The 26,001-nt window shown below is 40.3% G+C and overlaps 1 protein-coding gene across 7 annotated transcripts in view; it reads right to left on the bottom strand.

Moving 5' to 3' along the window:
* The window catches only part of tead1b (TEA domain family member 1b), a 39,905-nt gene that overhangs the window by 8,251 nt on the left and 5,653 nt on the right, over positions 1-26,001 (bottom strand). Inside the window, exons 3-9 of one of the 7 annotated variants that reach the window (XM_088295806.1) lie at positions 21,677-21,929; positions 9,386-9,450; positions 4,515-4,577; positions 4,362-4,424; positions 1,650-1,661; positions 697-828; positions 366-409 (exon numbers count right to left, since the gene is read on the bottom strand). In XM_088295806.1, coding sequence (XP_088151932.1) covers positions 366-409; positions 697-828; positions 1,650-1,661; positions 4,362-4,424; positions 4,515-4,577; positions 9,386-9,450; positions 21,677-21,833 — 536 coding nt within the window. In that variant the 5' untranslated portion in view covers positions 21,834-21,929. Of the gene's footprint in view, positions 1-365; positions 410-696; positions 829-1,649; positions 1,662-4,361; positions 4,578-9,385; positions 9,451-21,676; positions 21,930-26,001 lie in introns of all 7 variants that reach the window. The other 6 variants (XM_088295803.1, XM_088295807.1, XM_088295808.1 and 3 more) reach the window with 6 other exon arrangements.

The following is a 26,001-nucleotide window of genomic DNA, read 5'->3' as shown; positions in this document are numbered from 1 at the left end:
CAAAATCATTAAATGACTACTTTTAGGGGGGCGAGAATTTTAGTACTGATGTTATTTCCACACGCATACCTCTAATATAAGTGCCAATGTCAATCAAGTGTCACCGTGTCCCTGATGTCGCTAAGCAACCCCATGACAAGAACCGAGCCAGCCAACCATCAACCATCTTTCACAGGAGGTAGGCTTTACTTTTTTTAATTCTTAGGTTCATTTTTTTTTTTAGTAAATATTCATTTACGACGTTTGTCAGTTAATTTTGGTGAAAATGTCTCCATTTAACAGAAGAGTACCAACATTTTTTTCCACACGTGCACCTGTGGATAACCATTTTTGAACGTAACATTTCAGCAAAGTAGTACACTTACTCTTGTGAGGATCCTGGCTGACTCGATATCATCCCTTGCCATATCTAAAGAATTAGTTACAATCATGAATAAGATATTAATAGACAACAAACAACAAAGAACTGCCAACTGTGAGCCGCTTTTTGTGGCAAGATGAAAATGTCTCTGTTCTGGGAAAAGAAGTTATCTCCACGCTAACACTCCCCTTCTGATCATGTGCTTATCTGATTGGGGCAGTTGAGCAAAGACGGGTGTGTAATGTGATTTGGCCCCGGTGCAGGCCTCATGGCTGCCCTGCGTCAAGCTGAAGAGGAATGATCAATAGCGGGGTGTCTGGGTGCGAGGCCCTCACCCCTGCTCCGGGGAATGCTGGATGCGGGATGCCGGGCAGTCCCAGCTTGTTGTGAATAGCCGTGGCGGAGACGATCTGAGCTGACGACATGGAGGCCATGCTCTGGAGGGCTTTGTCCTTCACGGCCTGGTCCTTTAATATCAGACACAAAAGGCTTAGCGCTCGCACAGAAAGAAGGGGGCGTTGGGGGTGCGGGGTAGAGTGCATGTTGCATAGGAAACAACACAATCACAACGCAGTAAACGCACTGAAAGCACGAGTGACTTCTCGAACAACACAAGCAGGTTAAAAGAAGATGCAAGAGCATGGCTTTTCAAGTGTTTGCTTTTATTTTATTTTTTTTTATTAATGGATTCCTATTCACAATAAGAAGTGGTGGTATGCACTTGAGCAAAAGTTTGGTTGTTGACTAAAAAAAAATAATAAATAAATAAACACCCAGTAGCTGGAGCACTTCTATCAAGGCTTCAACAACCGGCATGTGTAAAAAAAAAAAATTGTTAACAGTTTTATTGAGTAAAACTGAAGGACGCAGATTCCTCTGAACCAAGAAACACTTTTAATCCCTGGACTCGATGTAATTAAAATGCCGTGTAGAAGCACCAAATCACAGCAACAGCTTGAAGTAGTGCCTCTAGACAGGTCTGATCAGAATGTGCATTCTGAAAGTTAACGTTGTCAATGCGGCATCTTGCAGGGTGCACACGCGTGAGCTGGAGAAGCCGTGCAAACACAGTGATGCGAAAGTTTAAGCATGCTGACAGCCCATGCCGGTGAATCCGGCTAAAGTGTGACAATAGCAGGACAGCACAACAGAGGGACCAATACATCGGTAAAAATCCTACGGCGAAATCACAGGCACAGAACTAGCAGTGGTGGAGCAAGGCCCAGCAAAAAAAAAAAAAAAAAAAAAAAAGCACAAATAGCAGCACAGAGGTAAAGTCCCTACTTACCATACTTGTGACCTAAACACAAACCAACAAGGTTACATTGTAACATTTATTCAACTGTAAACAATCCAGTGCATAAATGTGCATAAAATAATTTAGACTTTTTTTTTATCCACAAAGGAGTATTTGGGTGACACTGAAATCAGAAAAAAAATTGCTATCATTTTCGTGTAATAGTGAAACTTTATTCTTGTAATTCTCGAAATATGGAAAATTTTTAGTGTTATTTTTTTCTTTTCACTCATTTGTAGATTCCTTCCGTTTGGAATTTTCTGATCCACGTATTGCCAAATTAGTGTGTAACCTCAACCTCCATGAGAAATAGTTTGGATTATTATTATTTTTTTCTTTTTCCCCTTTTATCTAGAATACATTTTGTTCATAGATCATAGCCAATTATTTTTTTAAATTTCAACAGTAGCAAACATTTAATCCTTAAATCTAATACGACAGTCAAAAATTTCAAATGCCAGTGATGCTTGAAGACTAATGCAGAAAACTCAACGTCAAGAAAATGAAGATGTTTGTATTTATAAATAAGCTACATCTCCTATGCCAATGTCCTTCTCTCAGCTTGTCATTACTTGAAACAAAAACAACAGTAGCATAATGACTCATTTGACTGAGGTGCCATAGACATGAGTGGAAACAGCAGGTTTTCATTGATGACCCACACCACCACTACCTCTCCTTCGCCCCCACCCTTCCCTCTACCCACATGAAAAAAAAAGGAAGGGCACACTTGTAGATCTCTTTGCCACTGGAGTCTAATTTGCTTTAAATGAGAAAAGACAGGGATTCATACAAAAGCCGTCTGTTTTTCCTCACAGAGCTGCCTGTGCCTCTGAAAGAGCAGGCATTCATGCGGCTGCCTCGCTCTCTCTGGCTCTTTACACATAGACACACCGCAGATTAATGAGGCGTCATTACTGGCTATGGAATACTGCGAGTGAAACAACAACGTGTCAAAGTCAAAATGTATAGTACAACACCCGAAGGAGGAAAAGGAGAATGGAAGTTTTTTTTTTTCCCCAATTCTTCATTAACGTAATTTGTTCTTGAACAATAATTTTGCTCCATTTCAAATGGACTCCTCATTAGTGCACTTGGGTGATTTTTTTTTTTTTAATGCTAGTACAAATGAAAGGGAATCTGATGGGACCCCCCAAGAAAAATAAGACGAAAGAAAGCAACATTACTGTGAGAGCATTGTTGAGCTCTCAACAGGTTTGACGGGAGGACAGAAAGCAGAAGACATTTCACTAAACGGCCTGCTTGTCAGCCATTCTACGCTCTCAATGCAAACTGCTGAGCGCTTGACAGCAGAGGAAAGTTAGGTCACACTGTCAAATGAGGGTGTGCTATCATTGTATTTATTCATTTAAACACACACACACACACCCCTGCACACACACCCCCTGTTCTGTCCTGCCCCTTTGGAGAAAAACTGCCTTAGCGCTGGCGCTCTGAGCCAATCACCAAACAGCCAATGCCAGCATGCTTTGCCGTATTAAAGTAGTTTAGCATAGAGTCTGTTTAGAATCTGGTAGCTTCATATCATGAGTCTGAAAAGTCACTTACACACTTCCTTTTTTCGATTTCATTTCAGATATCATTCAGAAAAACGCGAGACCATCAGCATTTAACAGCTTAGCCTTTGCAGTTTTGGGACGCATATTCTCCAACTGACACTGGAGCAGCGTTGCAAAATTGCCGCCTGGCAAGAAGTTTTGTCCCTGGCAATTCTGCGTCAATTTGAGAAGCTTTATGGCCATCACACTGCTTTACCAATAGTATAATTTACACTCTCAATGGCGAGCGTCTCGAAAAAAAGATCGCTTCTTGACAACTTCATGGGGCGGAAAGGCTGCTAAAAAAATCTCCATTGATGAAAGCGCCAAACTCCTAGAGCACGTGTTCGAGCAAAGCCAGGGAAACTCGTTCTGGAGGGCTGCGCTGGACTGAATGCTGTCAAGGACAAAAAAAAAATAAAATAAACTCCAGGTAGCAATTTGCAAAACCTAAGAAGTGAAATGCTGATGGCCTCAGTGAGTCCAAATAAGATCCAAAATCAAATAGAAAAAAATGAAGTGCCTAGTGACTTCTGAGTCACCCTTCATTGGGTCAGATGCTTGGTCCTTGACCTTATGGAACGATTTCTTCTAATTCAGGGTCAGATTTCGGCTTTTGGTCAGATGTACTAGAACATTTGGTAATTTAATGTGGCCTCCAGGGTATACTACATTTATTCGCACATCGCAGAATGCCCTTTATTGTCATTATACTCAGTGTACAATGAGATTCGGGAGCTCTCTTCTCCAGTGCAAATATAAATAATAAAAATAAAATAATAATAAATAAAAAGAAATTATTTAATTTTATTTATATATATATATATATATATATATATACGTTATCTTAAATATTTTAAGTTTTCATGATGTAAATTGTAAAAAAAATAATAAAAGTAAAAATTAAAAATATATACAACTCTCATAACCGAAATCAATCAAAAAAATATAGATGTAAGTGAAAACACAGAGTGAGAAGGTGAGATGGACTGGCAAGGTTGTTAGAGACAACAAGGAGCAAGTCAACAGAAGATTTGGTTTAGGGGGGGGGGGGCATCAGGTATTAAGCTAGTCCCCGTGGGAAAGAGGGAGTTTAGTTCAGATGCACAGCAACAAACAAGCCCAAAAGCAGAAAAGCGCATACCTTTAGCTTGGAATGAAACTCACGAGATTTCCTTCTGGCTAGAACCTGAATGTGACTAGACACCTGCGGGGTAGGGGAGGGGAAGAAAACAAAGGAATAGCCTGTAACCATAGCAATGAAAAGCCCCCTGTAACTGGGCAAAGCCAGACGTACCTTAATGGCAGCTTGGATTTCTCGAACTTTCTTTCTTGCTAAGACCTGTATGTGACTAGACACCTCCATTCAAAAGAGAAAAGGGGAAAATAAACAAAACGAGAACACACATGTCTTTGTCAGGGAGACAAGGTGCAGGTCAGTGGCATCTCCACACAGCACACCGTGCTAGCATCCAATAAAGCATTATCCTGTGTGTCGTTGCCACTTAAGTGAGCTGATTAAGGAGGATGCAGGCCCCTTTAGAACACATTAAGAGCACACAGATGTGAGCCGCTGTGTACTGAATGTCAATCGGTTAGTCTCATATTCTTATGGGAACTGGACGAGGCATTTCACCGGCCAAGTTTACTTCCAGTGCAAAATATGGTGGCGTTGGTGAATCAAAGCAGAGCTAATGCTAATCTGGTAGCAGGCGGGAGTCAAAGAAGGTTTCTTATGATCAGAGGAAATTATGGCCTGTTGAGGTATACACAACAGGAAGTCTGACTGTCCAAAAATTGCTTTGGTTTGATTAGATTTTTTAGATTTAAGCACAAGATTGTGGCAGAGAACGCAATTCACAATAAGACGCAATTTGGACGCCGGTGAACAATTCTTCTAAATTGAGGTTTCAAGTTCTTTTAACCACTCCCATTTGACGTTAGCAATAAAAAAAAAAAAAGAAAAAGATAATTAAATTGTATTCAAAACAACCATATAATTTGCTGTTAAAAAGTCTGCTAGCTTAATGCTTACGCACAATGCAAACACCTTAGATGAGCTAACGAAGCGCAATCCTGCCTCGGTACATCAACACGTAGTCACGTAACTGAAAAATAGGCATTGTCATTTTTTCGTTATTCTCTTTGAAAAATAACTCATCTTAAGGTAGCTAAAGCCCCTTTAGAATATGCGTCCCAAATTTTGTGTTCTCGTCAGGGTTCGTTCAAGCGTGCGAACGTTTGTCAAACGCCCGCCAGATGTTTGCCAGTACTTTTCTTGTTAGTAAGAACAAACACTAAAACTGTTAGCGAACGTCTGTGAACTTGAACGAACCCTGATGTGAACGTGCATTCGCTAACTTTCGCCAATAGTTGCAAATCTTGGGGGATAGGCGCTTTACGGTTATGTACATCCGTACGTTGGTATTATACTGCCCCCTGTTGGTCAACAAATGCACACCAGATGGAGCACATGGCCAAGTAGGTAAAATACGCAAGGAATTTGTCTCCAGCAGTACGCCATACATTTGAGTAAGGAAAAGCGAATTGATTTGGGATTGAGTGTTTTGATCGATGAGCATGGTCACGGAACTAATCAAACTCATAAGTCAAGGCATCACCGTTTTGTGTAAATTCCCCAAAACAAACGAAGCACAATAACTGGATTAACTTTTTTCCACAGCGCTGAACGTGAATGAATACACGCCATCAGATTCATGAAAGCTTGAGTTACATGTCGGAATAACTATTTCGATAGACATCAATCCATTGATCGTCAATATGCACACACAACAAATTGATGTTGCAAAAATCCATTTTCTGAACTCACAACAATTTGGCCAGAGCTGAAAATTGTCATTGTGTGCACTGACAATTATAGATCTAAATATTACTTTTCAAATACGCATATGTATTTATATTGAGAACTGGACGGCTCTACCTGCAGTCATCGCCGCCAAGTACAACACATTGAAATTGAATGAATTGTAATTTTCAGACAAATATTGACCGTACAATTGTAACAAAAGTGTATTTTTGATTGACTGCAATGACAAACAGCACCGTGAGATTGAGGACGTGCATTTGGTTTAACAAACCTTGGTATCAGGATGAAAGAAATTAGTTTTTTTCTTTTATGTTCCTCTCATCCCAAGGCCATGCCTAAATAGACAAGTATTCTTTTTTTGAAAAGATCCATTCATATTGGACTTGAAAAAGAGATTTGGTTAATTTTACTGAGAGTGTTTGTTTATTGTCTTGTGAACATTACAGTCCTGAGTGATTATCAGGACGAACTCCACTTCACCGTCAGTCTACTTGTATGACTGCCCTTTTCCAGTGGAAATTGTTGCTATTGTACCATTACTGGAAAAGAAATTCTTCAGGCTTCTGATTGGCCAGTACAACAGTGCCACTGGTCGCCTGCAAATGCCCGTTCATGTAAGAGATTTTGTTTTGTTTGAAAACATGTACGCAATGGACTAAAAAGGATTTTGTCATATAAAAAGGGGCCAAGATAAAGAATTTTAAAAATATATCCACCATTAATGTGACCTTTAATTTGGGGAAAAAAATATTCCAGGAAGGCAAATATTTTTTTTTCATACCCACTCAATGTGTGAACCTCGCCTAAGATGAAAAGCAGAGATACAAAAAAAAGTCTTCCTGATCAATACTTACACACAATGACTAACAGCCCCTTTATACAGCTGCTTCATTTTGGAAATTTACTGTTTAGATCAGGTTAATGAGACCAGCATATCGTCTTCATAATTAACTGGAAGCTTTAATCAATTCATTTTGTTGATTTCCTTTACGTGGTAACATGACTTGTCCGTCGTAGCCCTCATTTCTCTATTTGCAACATTTATTTATCTCATCTGTGGCGTCGAAACTGATTATTGGCTCGTACCATTGCTATGCACTGATACGCCTGTCAAATATCTTCTGAGTTGGAGCCATGTCAACCGTGTGCGTGCGGAGATATTTTCAGGACGCAGATGTCAACACGTTCAGGTGACGGCTGAGCCAGCCGAGCTTCCATCACGAACTTCCTTGAGAGAGTTAATAATTAAGCGTTCGTATTTATTCGGGTATTTTACCATTTAATTTGCTCACAACATCTTTCATTAATTTTTAATTTTTATGAGCCTACACTAGGGCTGCGATATGACCTCAAATCCATATCGCGAGAAATTGAGCAATTTTACCTCGATAACGATAAATGCACGATAAATTCCCCCCGTGGACTAAAATCAAAATAAATGCAGGAAATGCATATTGACTGTTTTTTTTAATTGACCAACTGGTACACATTACTTTCAATGAAAAATAAAACTACAAAAATCATTTGTATAAACATTCCAAATAGCTTGCTTTGCATGACTTGAACAATGTCACAAAGAAAAAGGGTAACTCTTGCAAAATCTTTTTCTGCAAATAGATTGCGCCAAGATGCTCTCATGATATAAATAATGGCAAATAAAAAAATGTTAAATAAAATGAAAGAAAATGTCAATGCAAGCCAAATAAACAAGTGGGCATCATCGGGGAAAATGTGCCGTCTCGAGTACTCTGGTGCGCAGTCGCCACTTGTCGTCTAAGTAATGCACAGTCAGGCTCAATCCGGGATCCATGTTGCGACCCGACCACAAGTCGGATGTAGATGCAAAATGCTTGACATGTCTAAGCTCCCGACCCGATGTAGTCCATATCGGGAAATACGGCTTTCATGAAGCGTTTAAATCCTGTGCGCGCCACGTAACTAGAGGAGCTTTATCTTTAGCTATGTGCTAGGCTATCGCGCCCACCTCTGAGACGTTCTCTCGTATGGTGTCGCCTCCGTTATTGGGCTGTTGTCACTTGTCGAACCTTACTTCTCACTTTGAACTTTCAGCACAGCATGGTTGTGTTGTGGGTGGTGAAAAAGCTTCTGGATTTGAATCGCCGGCTACGACAGCGACGTCTGTTTGCTTTCTCCATCAGACCGGTGGAGTCACGTGACTAGAGGCGCTGTAGCGGTCTTAAAGGGGCATGAACATTGCCGCAGACAGAAAAGGCTTTTCTTTTTTTTTTTTTTAAACACCGAATTTACAGACATGGGCAAAATGATTTCGGTCATTGTAATAAATTTCGGTAACGGTAAATTTTCGGTTTATCGCCCAACCCTAGCCTACACTGTGATTTGTGTAGGCTTTAAGGTGACATTTTACAACGTACAAATGGAAAACGCACTATTTTGGCATTTCACTATTTGCAGGTTTTTTTTTTTAAGTGTGGTGCATGCATCTTTGCGTCCGCATTAATATGATTTTTTTTTTTTCAAATAGTTCAGCGGTGTTCATTTTCCTCTCGTTTCGGTGCGTAATTAATGCTGGTTTGCAGTTGAGTGCAACCATCATTCATGTCTTCAGTAGCAGTTCCATAATGACCCTGTGCGGTGACTTGACTTGCACACCTTGTAAATAAAAAGACTATTTGAAAAGCAATTGATTAAAACAAAACCCTCACAACTGCAAGATGGAATAGCATCATCACGTATCGGCGAGTACTCAAATATAAGCACAGGACTGAAAAGACGTAGTAGTATTTGTGCATTTACAGATGTGAGCGTAGTCTGCATGTCATCACTTTGGTTCAGAAATATGAGCTCATCTGTGGTCAGAGTTGTGCGTACAGACTACTGAGGACAGGATGCACTCCCCGACACAGATGACAGTAAAAACACTCTTTTGGTTAGGTAGGGTACCAAATTATTATGGCCGAGACTTTCCCCATTAATAAAGACTTCTACCACAGCCAAGCGCATGAACACTGCGATTTAATTCACAAGGACAAGGAATATTTTCAGTAACTGTGGTTACTTCCTTTTTCATGACATCTCATTGATGCTCATAAATGCATCATGTACAACTGATTTATCGTATTAAATTAAAGGCTACATTTTGAGCAAAAGGGCGGTCATGAGTTCAGAGAATTGTAAAAGGGGAAACTGACTGATGTTTTCATCTCCAAATTCACAACAGCTAAGGCTCTTATGAGTGCTTCAAAGCGGAACTAAGAGTGACAATTTCAGAGATGTCTAAATCCAGGGACATCTGTTCATGCGACATGGCCGTGACGGGGGATTAGTCTGCCATGCAATGGCGACAGTCCCTCTTTTCTTACCTGCTTACGAGTCCTCGTCTTCCCGGTCCGAAGCTTGATATATCTGGCGATCAGCTCATTCCGACCTGCAAGAACATAGAATGATAAAAGCTGAGGTCATGTGGCGCCAAGTTGACAATGGCTGCACATAGTTTTACTCGAGTGTGCATAGTCTAAAAAAAAGGGTGGCTCATACAATAAGTAGTGATGGGGAAAATGAAGCTTCAAATTTGCTTCATGAACCGGCTACTGTATTTTTAAGTCCTCTAGATGGCACTGTTGCTTTAAATAAATGGTTTAAAAATGGCAAGTCAGTGTGCTTTCAGCACAATAATGAACAGAGAGTGCCATCTAGAGGAGTCCAAAAATACTACAACTGCTTCATGAAGCAGATTTGAAGCTTCATTTACCCATCACTAACAATAAGTATGTTTTTCGATGTGACTGGCTAAATAGTCAGATATATACTGCTAAACACACAAGATGGTGCTTTTTCATGAAAACACCAAACAGTATTAGCATTAAGAAAAACAGGTCCAGAAGCACAGCCCCTCGAATGAATGCAATTCAATCTCATTCTCTTTAACAGCCAACGCAAAAAAAAAAAAAAGACATTGCTGTTCGTTCTATTGCAGAGTAGCAAATGCATGGAATGGGTTTAAAACAGAGCAGATCTGCCTCAATTCTAATTAATGTGCATCTTTGTACAGATTTCCAATTAACAATGGCTCCAAACATTCTTGTGCCCTCGGGTCTGCTCTAATTATTGTCACAATGCACATGACCCCTGCTTAGCTCTTTCATATGTTAATAACATGCCGCCAAACAAAACTATTAGACAAATTATAGGTTGGGGGGGGGGGGGGGGCTCTAATTACGTGTCCAGCTGTAGCTAAGCAATGCCAGTGGTCTGATCTACAAATGTTCTATGAAATGTACAACCGCCCACTACAAATCACTGCAATATTTGTGCTTCCACTTCATTATCAGACATCTTATTCTCACCATGACAGCTCAAAGAAACTACAAAAATTCTAATATGATAAATGGAGATGCATACAACCGAGAAGAGAATGCATAACAGGCATTCTATAAATATTCATTTACGATTCCATTTTGTGGCTGTAGGAACAAGATTTAATTCAAACTTTGATAAACTGTTACGTGGTACGAATAGATCCAGATGCTTAATGTTGAGGACCGAATATAGGACAGATGTTTCTGACATTTATTACATATTATATTATTACATCATAAAGAAGAATTCCATACAGCAAAAGAAAATTACACATTGTATTGTATTAGGTGCAAATCAAATTCAGTGCATTGATGACGACGTAAATATGGTGTGAATGACAATCTATTTTTAATGTTGGGTTTAGGTCAGCCTTAGTGCACGCAGACACGTGCCGTCTGCAGGGAAATAAATATCTGGGGATTTGCAGCGCTTTCCTGATTGAGCCGTGCGCCTGTAAACTTCAGCAGATGGGTAAAGATTTCAATAATTCACACACTGTGGAAATGTAACATGACAATACCGGCATTCATGCAACCTCCTGATTCTGAGATCAAAGCACACAAATGGCCAGCTGAAAGCTTGCTTGCTATTGAATAATTCATTCTTTTCACTAGACTGGGGGAAAGAAGCTTGGCCGGTCCTGCATTTGTAGAGCAAAATAACAATGGCGTTAAAAAAAAAAAAAAAAAAGGTCTCCGACATAATTCTGCCTTTGCGACCTGAAATATATAAGGTACATGACTGGTCCACAAACAAATTGAAAAAGGGGAAAAAAAAATAAAGTAGGCCAGAAATGTCCATTCATGTCTTAGTTGTTTATGAGCCAGCGGAATCCTTTAGACAGCAGGAATCAAGAAAGTATTCTCGGGATGCCGTCAAGTGAAGCCATAAACACCATCAGCGTATACTGAGCGGGGGCATAACATCATATGGTGAGTTGTTCCACCAAGATATTATATGGATCAATAATAATGACTGCCCGACTTTCACAGGCAAGTTAAATGCCAAATGGGGCTGTAAATTCACTTCCCTGTAGAGAGAGGAAAAAAACAAAACAGCTGTACAAGGATCTAATGATGAAGGTAGACAGTGAGCTGCGACAAATAAGAATTCGTGCGTCGATTTTTAACCCACAGCTTGCTACACAATTGCATTTTTAACGTTAAAAAAAAGTTTGACCTCTACATTTGACCCGTAGGTCAAGGACACCGCAGCCTTATGTCTTGATATTGACGGTGCATTAACACATTCATGATTTAAGAAAGTTGGTTTTTTTTAAGCAGTTAGGATGCAAACTCCACACAGGAAGGCCGGAGCTGGAATCGAACCCACAACCTCTGCATTGTGAGGCCATTATGCTAAAAATAATATTTTTTTAATTATAGCCCCTAATTAATTTATTAATATATAATGAATATTTCACTTGAGATTAAAAGAGTCATGATATTTTATTACAAGTATGACTTTAAAACGTTTTTAGTTGTGTTTTTCAACATCATTAACAATCAGAACCGAGTTTTTCATCAAGATTTTAGTTACATGCTTACTGCCGGAACAGATTTTTTTCAACTAAACTCTGGAGGAGTTCCCATGGTTAAGTAAAGTCCTGCAGTTCCACCAAACCTTGGAGAGACCTCAGAAAATTAACTCTTTCAAAGGCGCGCTCTTGTCACTCAAAGCAGAAGGAAAAGGATTAAATATTGTGAGCTCTCCAAGATGTCTCAATGACTCTGGAGGAGCTAGGGAATATGAATGGCACTCCACCAGCATCTTGACAAAAGGATGGTGTCTCAACTTTCACTGGGCCATCCCCGAGCAGCCCATTCCTCATTCAGTCAGAAATCCAATTTGGATACCCGCATCCTTTCGTAGGAAGCGGTGACCGACTCCCTCGGTTCTGAATGACAATGAAGGACATTGTCACGTTTTGCAGTGGACCTACCTCAGTGATGCCACACCCACAAACAACTTCCCCCACAGAAAAACAACAGGTTGTCGAAATGAAAAAAAAAAAGTCAAGCCTTTTCTGCCTGATGTAACGTAGCGGTGCACCAGGAGACTAAAGGCAGTTTTGGGGGTCCCTGAAAGAGCAAAAAGCTTGTCTTTGAATCTGGTAACAAAGCCATTTGTAACATAACCCGAGCTATTTTAGGGCAAAGCATGCTAAACAAATTAACGGTTTTGGCTCTGTCGTCTGAGCAGCAAGAACAATGCTTTTGCAGCTCTTGTCCAGGTTTTTCTTCCCTCAATTTTAAAAGCATCAATTTCCTGTAAAAGCACCACCCCCATTTTTTTTTCCAATGCAGGCATGACCACAGTCACATCTGGGCTAGCCCCGAGCCTGGCTCGGAATCGGCCTGCAGATAGCCTGCAAGTGTGCGGCTTGGAGCACTTGGCTTGACAGACACACAGCAGCCTCCGACATCACAGAGCACATGTGCCACAGTGGCTGGCCTGGAGGGACTGGCCTATCAATAGCCCTCTTTTCAAATCTTTAAACAGGACACAGTACGTTCTAACCACAAGCAAATAATTGAAACTGTCACACAGCCTCTTGACTGTTATTTACTGCTCTTCTAAGTCCGTACAACAGCTGATTCTGCTTCTCTCAAGCCAAAACAACTGATGATTCTTGCTTTTTGCTTTGCACAAGGAAAACACATTTACAAATACTACTAACTTGTCAATGTGCGACTCATTATTTGTCATTTTTAATTGATAATTATCGGAAAAGTGGATACCAAACCGGATTCTCGACGTAAAGGGTGGTTACTCTTCCAACCATAATCACTCTCGCTCTGTATTATTTTATTTTTTTTAAAATTTATTTTGGCAAGAATCCATACACTGATGACAGCGTAAAATCCAAAGAATTCATAAATAAAGAAAGATTCCACTTCAAATATAAATGTCAATGTCTATACAGAAACAGAGGCTTCATCCAGACTGGACATTTGGCAATAATTTAAATTTAACTTTGAACATTCCTTTTAACATATTAATATTTCTCCATCCATCCATTTTCTTTAGTATTCATGACGGAGCATACTGTTGAACCCTTTTCCAACAAAAACTTAAGATTTATTTGACCAGGTTGAAATCAATAATCTCTTTAGCTATGACGAACGTACATCATAGAAGTTAACATCCGATTTACGTGTAAGTGGCGTGTTGAAGCCTTGGCAACGCCTCTACTTTCTGAGTGCTCTCAATAATTTAATAAATTCAGCATAGGAGTATTATTTTTTTTGTTTATAAACACCGAGTTAACTGTGTGTGTCTATGGTGGCGTGCCAACACACGTCGAAGTGATGCAATAATTGACAAAACAATAAAGCAAATTTCCAATTCATATTTGTGGAAGGTCTTTAGTGACAGCAGACATGAGTGGGGACTCTTTTAAAAGCATCGTCAATATAACGCCACCGTTTTGCTAAGTACAAGTGAACATCTTACAAGGGCTGATAAGAGCGGAGCCTGTTTAGCAGCGCGCTCATTTTTTATTCTTATGAACGCGTTATTTAAGAATTTTGTTGTTAGAGACCAAACTATGCTGACCTATTCTAGGTTTCGCCGAGAAAAACAATGAAGTTGTCTATTCAAGAAATAAAATACTAGCATTTAAACGAAATGTGAATTGGTGTCTCGCAGGTGTTTCCTAAGCTCATTTAGCTTCCAGGCCACTGCCGGTGGAAGGTTAACATCTACTGATCGTCTCCATCCACACGACTTTGAGGTACTGTATAACTGTTGCTGCTGGATTAAAAAAAAAAAAAAGAAAAACCGTCAAGGCCACACACTGCTTGATACAGATATGTTGAAATACATAAAGTTATTCTTTGTCAACAAGAGACTTGGTTTCCACATTCATGCACAGCATGCATCAGGTAGAATATGTTATTAAGTGAATACAATAACAAGGACATATGCGGACCACACGTTAATCTAACTACATTGCTGAAGTTATTGCAGTTCATACTCGGTAAATAAACTTGAATGAAATAAATTCCGTCAGTAAAAGCATGGACAAAAAAAAAGTAAGAACGAGCATTACACACAACTGCAAAGTCAATTGCTAACATTTCTATGCAATAAATGAAACTATTTCAAGAATTATTCTGAATGAGCTTGCGTAAACAAGTTTTGTGGCGGCATGGATTTTCATGCTAATTGACAAACGTTTGGTGAATTTCGCTGACCAGTTAGAAATGCGGCGACAGCAAACATCAAGTTCTCTTCATAATGCTGTGTTCAACTGTAATTAACAGCTCTTTAAAAATCCATTTGTCCCTACTCTGGACACCAAAAGAAATCAATACTCAACTTCAAACGACCTTATTGAGCTGGCTAAAAGGCTTTATTGCAGGGGCTGGGCTGGGCACGGTTGAGCTAATGTGTTAGTTGAACAGTGGGGGATTAAAGGTGAGGTGTTGTCTCAAAATCTTACAAGACATCACAAAGCAGCGGGTCACTAACCTGAGCCTTCCTGGAGACACTGAGAGGATTACAGCAGCAACCTCTGCTGAACTCTGGCTGCATTCAGACAATGCTAAGGAGGCAAAGACAGCATCTTTATCACCTCCCCATTTGGATTCCTCAAATGTAACGCCGCTGTACGCCTCTCAAACCAGGCTAAGAGCTGAAACCTGCGAGGCTGCACCATACTCACAGGGGACCAATTTGCGCAGCCAGCCCTTGTCTGAATCACTCTATCAATTAGGAGCCACTGTGTTTATCATCGCATACATTATTGTAGAGGCCGGCCCGGTCATTGTGTTGAGCTGTGTCTCTCAAGAGAGAGAGGGATGAAATAAATGACCGGGGAGAGATGCTACAGTTGGACAGGCTGCTGGACTAATCTGAAAAGACGGTTATAATTATGAGTCTCCCGAGGAACTGGCTGTGCCGCAAGTCCTATGTGTGAACACGATCGTAACAGTCAGTTGGGGAAGTTGCGCTGCCCCCTTCGCTACAACAAAGTAAGACACGGAGTCAAATCAATATTTTCAATCTCTTAGGATCAATGGGACGTCGGAGCACAAAGGAAGCGAGGCTGACGGCGACAAATGCGTATTAATGAAGAGTCTAACTTGCTGGTCATGATGATGGCTAGTTCAAGTTGAAATTATGAGTGAGTCATTGAATAAGGTTATAATTGGGAGTTGCTTAAGTCTTCTTCAGTGGAGATACCTCGAGATCCCCGAGAGGCACGTTGTAAAACTTAAACCACATTGCGACTGAATAATATTATGAGCTGGGTAAGATATGTTGAAACAGCGCCGTTGCATATGATTATTTGCCGTCTGTGGTTCTTCTGTTGACAGGGATCCTGTGCAGTGTTGAGAGACACTTGTCACTTGTCATCAAACAGCAAAAGAATAGATGACAGGCTCTGTTTGCGGCGCTGCGCAGTCCCTGTGCATGCTCGAGAATAACACGAGCGCTCAGATTTCATTCATATGCTGATTACTCCAAATGGTCCCATCAGTGTGAGATGATCTCATCAGAATAAAAGTGTTTCATCAATGGAATATGATGTAATCAGCATGAGATGTGATTTCTTGGAAAGAGATATGAAAGTGACACTGCATCTTTAAGAGGAGCCGAGTCTCGGTGTTTTAGTCAAACAAAAGCAGCCAACTGGGAACATGCAACCTGAAACCAGAAGCTTGGCTCCAAGGGCCTCACAGAACTCACAGCTGGGACACACCCTATGTACGACTGATCCAGACAGGCAGCGGCCTGCAAGTCACTAATCCAAAGCAAACAAATTCAAACCAGGCTTGAGTCTATCTCGGAATTGCTTCAAATAACTATGAATATACCAGGACTCTAAAAAAGTGTAGTCAGTATTTTAAAGGGAAAGCATTTAGTGCTGAGGAGAACAAAATCAGAACGACAATCAAACCATTCATCAAAAAACTCAAATAATTTGTTTAAAAAAAAAAAAAACTGAACAAAATCTCTGCCTCGAAGCTTCTCAGGGATCATTTTTCCATCCGTACGAACACAAGCTGCAGTTGGCCACCTACGTCACTCAACACAAAAGCCGTGTTCAGATTTGTAGGCTGATCAACAGCAAATTTTTCTTCCAGGATTCAATTGAATGATTTACTAAATGTAAAGGGAAAAAAAATCCTGCTTTTACCAGTACGGCAGAAAGGCAAGCCTCAGAGTTACCTGATCCAACTCTGGCAAACTGAAGTCAAATGAAACATGACCACAGTTAATGAGTCCAAGCTAGAAAGAATTTGAATCAAGCAAAGATAAACTACACATAAAATAAGCATTGCCAGCTCAAATTTACCCAAGTTCAGTTAACATTTTATAGCCAACAAAACCAAGTTGCCCTTGTCCTCATTTGTGTAATGAGTAAGTGAGCTCGTGATGAAAATCCCCTTTAAGTTTGGTATAGACTAAATAAAATATAGGAAATATTTCATCTGTTGTAAGTCAACCTGACCCATTTTTCTCAAAATACAGAGTTACTTGTTGTGAGACGTGCAATCAAGATGATAAAATTGATTGAGATGCCCCCCCCCAAAAAAAAAAAATGAGGCAGACTCCACTCAGAAAGAAACATTGCACAGTGCTAAAAAAAAACTATTCTACATAGGAATAAAATGAGTATTGTTAATAAACAGCAAAGTGTCAATTTAAGGTGTGTGATGCCTCTCCTACAATGAAGTCCCTCACACTCCATTCTGAGTGAATGCAGGTGACTCGGGGAGTCTGAGCTGATCCCAGAATTCCTAATTATCTGCCCAGCAGGGAGGATTAGGTCTGCACACTCTGTCTCAGAGCCTTCTCGGCCCGGTGATACAAGCCCCACAGGCGCAAAGTGCTGGGCCATCGGGGCCAAGCCAGGTCTACTCATTATATCGAACTCATTCTTAGCATCTCTGCAAAGCAAGTGCCACTTAGTTCCCAAAGGAAGGGTCGGGGTCGGATCGCAGACCAGATGGCAGAACAAAACGAGCTGACGGGAAAAATTACGGTCAAAGGCGAGAAAGCACAAAAACTATGGCTATATGAAAATCGGAACAATATGCACATTAGCAATTTGCGTAGTGTGATCCTGATCTGATGAAATACCATTATCTTAAGATACGCTCATTTTTTCGCAAGATACAATTTTTCATTAATCTTACGACGGATGAAACAGTCGCAGAAAAATTCACCGATGCCATTGAGCTTGCAAGACAAGTACAAATATATAACTCAATGAATAAACATACAATTTGAGTGAAGCGTGTTGTTTCACTTATCATCTCCATTTCTGGAATAAATGAATGCAGCCTAGCACAGCAGGTGAACTGTGCAAGTGCTTTGGCTCGGGCCAGAGCTCCTTATTTGCCTTCCCTTTTTTAAATATTCTTCTAAATAAGTCTTGCCAAGCCAAGTGCAATTTGAGGCAATACTCTATGCAGATGTGTGACATCCCGGTTACAATCAGCCTAAGAGAATGCGCACGTTGCCGGTCGACACAAGTCCCCGAATATGCGGATCACTTCAGGTAAACACCACAATAATAAAATAAGAAGCAGAAATTACAAATTGTGTGTACGGCAACACAGTTGCTATAGAGACTGTTGCTAATTAACTGCACTCTACCCCTGGATGACAAAGGGCTTAATGGCACTCAGGATGACTTCTCTTGAGATGAGCTCTGCATTTGGAACATGTCACCATCCCTAGAATCTCAAATACAAAATAGCAGTCTCCGTGTAGCCAACTTTCATCTCAGATGCCATGAGAGGTTGTGCCTCTCGGTAAGCACTATAAAGCGAGATTAAAGGACCGTCGCTGCACGCATCGCAAAGCCTTCCACCCAAAAATGAAAAAAAAAAAAAAACAGTCGGCAAATTTGATCAACATTTTTTAGTACAACAAACGTTTCACTGGTAAACAAATTCTGACAGCATTCAAAACCAACATTTAGCAACCTTTACTGAGCCAAGGCGCACATTTCACGTTACTACGGCACCCTGGTCCATGTCTGTGTTAACGAAGTATAAATAAATGATCAATGAAGTCGCTCCAGGTCATTAAAGGGGAAGTCAAGCCACATATTTTCTTGACAATGACATGTTCTATGCAGCTCCACTAGTCAAAACACAGCATTGTGATTTGTGGAATATGAGTTAAGCTGTAAAATGTAGCCATTTTTGTCTTAACTCAGCGAGTGGACATTTTGCCACTTGCAGTCGACTGAAAGTGACATCACAGTTTCTCAGAGCTCAGGTAACAACCAATCGTGGCTCATCTTCAGAAAACAGATGAGCCGTGATTGGGCAACTGTAATAACACGTTTATGACTACATGAAGTAAATACTGAAACTATGGAATTTCCAGCAAAAAATTCTGAGACCTTTTTTGCATCCAAGAACATGAGAAAATACCCAGTAGTGTACAGTATACAGAAAAATAAAAACCTTGGAGTGGATCATGCAGTGAAAATTACTGCACCGTTTTAATTGAACTAACTAACAAACTGAAAATGAGTGTGTACAACCATTGTGGCATCAAACGGAGCTGGAATGTACAATGTACCTATCGCCGATTAGCTCCTTTGTGGAGCCTCCTCGATTCTCCCTCCTCTGGGCGCATTTAAGGCAATTGAGATTTGTCGATAATATGGTGACCCAAGATCAATTTCCAGGTTGCAGACGCAGCATTGACGAGATAGGATGGCGAATAAGACAAGACGCTTTCTGTCCCAATGGTGAATACCTCGATTGGGGTGTCAAGGTCATGAGTGGCACGCTGTTTTCTTAGACTGATTTGGACAATTTATTGCAGCGGGAAAAAAATCAATGAGTGAAAATTATTTTGTATGATCGTGAGAAGTCAAAATTGAAATCAGTATTAAATTTCAATTAATTTGCCCATTCCTAAATTACATCATCCTGTAATCAGGTCATTCGTCACAAACATGTTTGGGCCGGTGATTTCTTGTTGAGTCATTGCTAATAAAATTTGGATTGTGCTTGAGAGTGAGGGTAAAATACGAGAACTTCAATTGCATCGCCTACGGTTAATTGTGTGAAGCCGTTCAAGAGAGATTCTTGAAACTCATCAGTGAGAATGTTGTCAGTGATCAGGCTTGCAGATTTTTCAAGGACAACTTCGACGGACTGCAATGAATTCGGATTCAAAGTGAATTTATGTTACATTGAAGGGTCGGTTCAAGAGACTAGTTCTAGTTTTTCGAAGAGAATGGCTTTCTTGGAGTTGTTCGGTTTTGCACTGAAATGACATACTTCCATGAAAGATATTTTCAATGAAAGTTAGATTTTTTTTTCTCATTTGCTTGGAAATGAAAATGATTCATTACAACCTGGAAAACAAAAATGAAAAAAAAAAAAACTGGAGAAAATATGTCTGCTTTTGTTTGAATTCTTTAAGAGTATAGTTGTTTTGCGGTGTGTAATAACATTGTTATTTTGTGCTTGTTCATTGAATTTCGTGCTTGGGAAGATAGTTGCTCTCTTCCTTAGTAACTTGGCTTTATAGCAGGTGAGCGGAGGGTAAAAAATTTGAAGCTTGCTGAGAGACAAACTACCAGAAGCTGCTTCCTGGCAAGCGTTTCACAAATGGGGTTGAGGTATTATTGCGTTAGTGATGATTACAAAGGTTGTCGAACAGGCACATGTTTTCTTGGAAAAGAAACACATTGTTTGTTTCATCTTTTGTTGACACGTTTACGTTATGGAACGACATTTCTAATATGGGCCTTGACCTGAAATGGATTGGGAAACCCTTGTCGTCACCCTCGCAGAATCCATTGTGTGCCGTCTTTGTATGGGTTGTTTTCACAGCAAAGCTCAAAGAGAGTTTGCGCTTGCAGGAAGAACGTAGTCACACCACATGCAGTATGAAAAATATCGCATGAGAGCGCAAAAACAAACACACCCATTAACATTGTCATTCTTGAACCCAGAGCAATCAGACAGCCTGTCTGTATTTGGAGTAGCAGATATTCGGGGCGGTCCTGTCTGAGGCCTCAGTGGCAGCTGCGGGGTTTCATTGCAACGCCTACAATTTACATTTCGTTTGGCCGGAGGGGGTCACATGACAGCTGCAAGTGAATGCGCTGTGGGCTTTTCGGCCGCCACTTGACATTGACAAGCTGTGCAACTTGAAATCCACAGAAAGAAAATATTCTTTCTTTCCATGACATCACCAAGCCAGCGATGGGGGAGCGGAGGGCAGCGGGGGGGGGGGGGGGGGGGGGCACAGCTGGTGGCAGCCACAGTACCATCTGCCACCAACTAATAGTTCATGCTGCTTTACTTACAAACTTGCACTTAAGCATCTGCACCGCCGCCACGTTGTTTGTTTGAGATTGACCATCTTGTATTAAGTGCCGTGATTGTGGTTAACTTGCCCAATTCAGTTTTTTTTTGTTTTTTTTAACAATGTTCTCAAATCTTAATAAAAATGCTAATAATAGTCATAATGTTTTTTTCGCTGCAGAGATGCCCAAAGGAGACCATCCACTATTGAATTCCTCGATTTTCATTGTTATGGTTTTGGTCTTTTTCATTGCCGTTAAAATCGGTCTGAGGAACATCATGAAATACTGTGGTGCCATTTTATATGCACTGTCTGATACACAAACCGGATGGAAAAGGAAGCTGTGCATGTCTGAGTGGGTCCGTCGTCGTCTGTTCAACTTTTACACAGAGACAGATGTAACTGTCAAAGCTTGAGAGTCGCCTAGACGACATCCTTTTATGAGATTGATCAACCAGTTGGAAGTCACGGAAATAAAGCTTGAATAGGCTTTAATTCCTCACACCGGCCGACAACCGTGGACGCCGGGTCTCACTGGGTTCAGCTTGAGAACGTCACATGGGCAAACGCAGAAAACAGGTGAGCCGTGACGGTTGCGGTGTGATGCCGAGGGGGGCGCGTGTGACCCTGGGCAACCTGCTATTTTTCCGCCGTACTACAATAAATTGTAATTGCAGATCCACTCCAGTAGTTGGCAGTGGCGCTCTCATTGCCTGTTGTGCACAGCGAGTATTAACTTCCATGTAGGTTTGTTTCGCAACGAAAATGCTGTTATTCATAGTTGCGGCAGAGGCGCGAATTGTTTTCTTCTTGCTAGGAGGGGCGTAACAGAAAATAATTGGGAAGCACTGGATTCGTGGGAGCGCACAGAAGATATTGTAATAAAAATGTTTTACTAGATTTGCTCTTAAATGAAATTTACGACATTTTGTGTTTGGTTCATTGTATTTGAGCCAGCACGCAAAGAAAATAGACCATGTCAGATTTGTACTCACCATACATCTTTCCCTCATCTGACAGGATGATCTTCCGACGTCCACAAGGAGGGTAAATGGCCAAGGCCTCTTGGAAGCTCTGTTCGATATCAGGACTCCACACCCCTTCTGCATCGTTGTCCACTGGCTTGTCTGCCGAATCGCTCATCCTCTCCATGTCTTCGGCAGGGCTTTCGCTGCCGCTCCAGTTGCTGGGATCAATGTTGGCGGTTGGGCTCTCCAAGCTAAAGCTTGGACCAGACTAGGGTGAGAGCTGGAAAATATATAGAACATAAGGTGGCGCTTTAAATTACCAAGTTGAATTCCGTGACCAGTCTCATAACGGAAATGATGAATCTCAAGTGATCATTCCCGATTGAAATTGGGGTTGAAATTGAAAAATTCCTCATTATTCCATTCCAGCCCACACTGTGCTCCAAACAAAGTGAAAACACACGTTATTATGCTCTCAAAAACACTGACAACAAATTCTTCCAAAAACGAAAGCAGCTTATCATCGCCCAAAACTACCATACTGCAATCACCACCTGCACATAATCTCTCCTCAGACAATACAAGACAACAACATCACCCACAATGTAGGCTTTCATAATGTAGGCACGTGCACACGTTATGTATTTTATGCTACCCTGAATTCTGTTCCTAGCACATCAAAACTTACAAAACTATTAATAGTGAACTGAAGGTCCCAAACTGTTACCTTGATGCTGTGTCACTTGAACAGGAATATAAAAGAAAATATTATGGGAGATTGCCATTGCACTATAAAACTTTAGGAAGAAGGAGCTTTTTTTTATTGTCCACTTACTTGCTCATCGTCAGTGCAAAGCTACCGTAGCAGCTAGCACGAGAAGCTAATACAGCAGATTACATATTCACTCAGTTCTCTTCAGACCAAAAGCACAAATAAGAGAACAGAAATTAACATTGGCCGACCAAGAAATAACAAAACTGACATTGAAGCCCAGTGGCCACTAGCGACTCCAACTCTGCATGGCACCGGAACACCCGGGACAAAAGTACTTAGACGCTGCAGGGTGTTTTATGCTTAGAATGCTTACTTTGGTAACTTTTGTGGTGATTTTACTTCTCATCTGGTTTAGTTTTTCTCTCACCACCATCCATCCTTGTTTCGGAAAGGTTATCGATTCTGGATGAAATATGGTCTCACAAGGTGGCTGATGGCACACATTTAGTATTTTGTTTGATGCCCAGACATGCCATTTAAGCCCTATGTTAACCAAAACGTGTAGTCGAAATTGATCTTTTATGAGCTTTAAATTGGTAAATTCAAAGTTACACTGTAGCCACTTGACCTGTGACCTCTCCAGTCAAGCTCAAAATGAAATGGTTATGTCAGCAGTTCAACAGCGTATGAGCTGACCCTTTAAAATGTATTCTTTATTCCAAGAACATTATGACAAGTTTAAACTAGTCAACATCTCCAGCCTTTTTTTTTTTTATATGCCATTCCATAGAGCCAATTGTTCAAAGTGAAAGTCTAGTCACGTGGCACAAGAGGTCTGTAAGATGGGATAGTAGTATGTTTCTTTCAGCATGTTAGTTCATGAAGGGGGGGGGGGTAGCAATGGGAAAATGAAGCTTCAAATTTGCTTCATGAACCAGTTGTCGTATTTTTGAGTCCTGTAGATGGCACTGTTGGTTTAAATAAAGGCTTTAAAAAATGGCTTTCAGCCCAATGTTGAACAAAGAGTGCCATCGAGGGGACTCCAAAAATACGACAACTGGCTCATGAAGCAAATTTGAAGCTTCATTTACCCATCACTAGGGAAGGGTATAAACTATGAGGACTCCCAGTGAGCAGAGAGCGCATTTATTGAATTTGGTTTTTCAGTGTAAACTGCTAACACTACTAAACAACCTCACAAGTTGATTGGAGGGTGCCGAGAGAGGTCAAATTGAAACCTCTAAAAGGTCAGAAAGCTTTCTGGTTGTGTTGCTCCTATTGCAACCTGATATACAAAATTAAATATATAAATGTAACGCAAAAAGTCCACATCAAATTAGGTGTGCCAGCCCAGGTGAAAATAAATGTACTTTTTGGCGTCTATATCCATCAATGGGAGTGAATGAGTTAAAAATGGAGAGGTGGTGTTTTAAAAAATAATAATAATAAAATAAAAGCGGTGGGGTACATTTCATGCCCAAAAGCTACAATGCTACTACTTGGCTGAAGGAAACAAATTCTGTACATTAGCTCCTTAACACCGTAAAGAAATGATCATTCTGCCTTGCTTGCTCACACTGATTGCACTTTTGTATACTGCAGACGTCCAACATTCTATGCCAGTGCATTCTGTCACTGTGCGGTTTCTATCGAGCAGCAAAACACAGCATCGGTAGAACATTGCTTGCCTGAAACGTCGGGGTAAAAGGATCTATTGATTTGGACAATGAGGAACCAAGTCTTCTTTGTCCTCCTTGAGATACTCTTAATGACGGCGTCTCTGCAAATCACACCAAGTTAAATCTACCTTCACTTGTTGCCTTTTTTCATTCGTCTTTCAATGGGCCTTAAGATTTCAGGATTTCAAGCCAACCCTTTTAGAAATGTCAAATATAGATTTTAAGAAAAGCTAAGATCAATTGTGACTTTGCATGACAGCTAAGTGTGACATGTTAACACATTTTGCAAGTTACATAGTAGTGTAATTTCAGAGTAGAGTAGAGTGAGGCTTGCCATTGCTTCATATCGTGTTTTTTTTCTGACAGTGGATAAGAATTATAAACAAATTCAAGTGCCTAATAAAATATTCTACATTCCCTTACTATCTTCTCATTTAACATTGTAGCTCATAACACAACACAGCCTTGTTTGTCATTTGTCCCTGTCTCGTTTGTCAAGTCGCAGGATGACTAACAAAGACCAGTAAATATTTTCAGGAAAATTAACGGGAAAGTGGGACACAGGCCAAAGATGAACCCACTACCTTTTGGTGCAGATTACGATATTCTTGAGGAGCAAATTACGGAATTGTCTGCCTTCCTCTCCCTCTGTCTGCAATCTACTTAATTCGGTTCTTTTTTTTTTTTTTTCAAGGTTGATAAATACAGTAAAGAGAATTCACTGACATTGAATGAGTATGCATTAAAGCACTTAATGATGCTATTTGTATTCTTGCATAGTGGCCTAATTAATTAAGCACTGTTATGTTTGAATAAACAGACATAAATACTGTGCCATAAGATGGATACAATATCCAATCACGATATTATGATTTAATTCCTCCTCTAATGTTGACATTATACGTACTGTAGTGTTAAGATCAATGTTTTAGCATTCAGGGAGAAAACTAATATTATTTTGAGGAGAAGAAATGACGATTAATCTGCTATGATTTTTTTTTTTTTGCATGTCCCTGTTTTATTTATTCTATGCAGTGCAAAATAAGGGTTATTTATTTATTTACTTTTTTACACCCAATTAATGTGAAATGTAATGATGGACGATTGTGTGTTGTAACTGTGACAATGGAATAGCAAGTGGGGTTATCCAGGTGCGGACACCAGAGGGTGGGTGCATACATTTTCTGATTTAAAACCAGCAACAGGTCCAGTATAAGGTACTATTTAGATCTTGGCACAAACCTCTGCCAAGGCAAGACTGTAAACAAGCTAAAAAAAACAGAATTAATGACTCCTCACTAACATTTGAAAGGGATCGTCTTAAGTCCATTTCATACTCCTTTACTTTTGTTTTTGTTTTTTTTTACATATAACTTAAGTGTAAATCTCTCAAATATTCCGAGTCTTAATCTTGGTTTGTTGACTTGATTCTTAGCGCAAATAGTTTGGAATACAAGTCATATCCACCCTCAATATATTAGCTTCTTTGCATCCCTAAATTGGACGCTTCTGCTAAAAGCTATTTGTGAGTCGTCAATGAAGGGGTCTCCGAGTACCGTAGAATCTGGGGACTAATTGTGTTTTTCACAGGAAGGTATGAATGTCACCCATAGAAACACTTGTGGCTTCCAGATAATTGCATATTTTCCTCCTTTCAGAACGTACACCATAGAAATGGTCTTGCTTGTCAGATATGGGGGAGAGAGATGGCCAGCATTGCAATAAGTGACAGTGGGAGCTAAGCAGAGCAGTAGCTGTGACACGGCATTATGGGAAATTATACTTACAGTGAGATTACATAAACCACTCACCGAGGTGGAATCCAGCTCCTTAAATTAAGAGAACCCATTTCAGCCATCAGACAGAGCAAGGTAATGAAATAGCAGATGAGAGGTCTCAAATGTAATTTTCCATGTGGAGTTCTTTTGTGCTGTTATCTCAGAAGGTGCAATAATGAT

This window comes from Idiotropiscis lumnitzeri, chromosome 5, assembly GCF_059441095.1.
Source record: "Idiotropiscis lumnitzeri isolate Australia: NSW breed Sydney's pygmy pipehorse chromosome 5, RoL_Ilum_1.0, whole genome shotgun sequence".
In the NCBI taxonomy this organism is placed as follows: domain Eukaryota; kingdom Metazoa; phylum Chordata; class Actinopteri; order Syngnathiformes; family Syngnathidae; genus Idiotropiscis; species Idiotropiscis lumnitzeri.
This window is presented reverse-complemented; position numbering and strand designations above follow the sequence as displayed.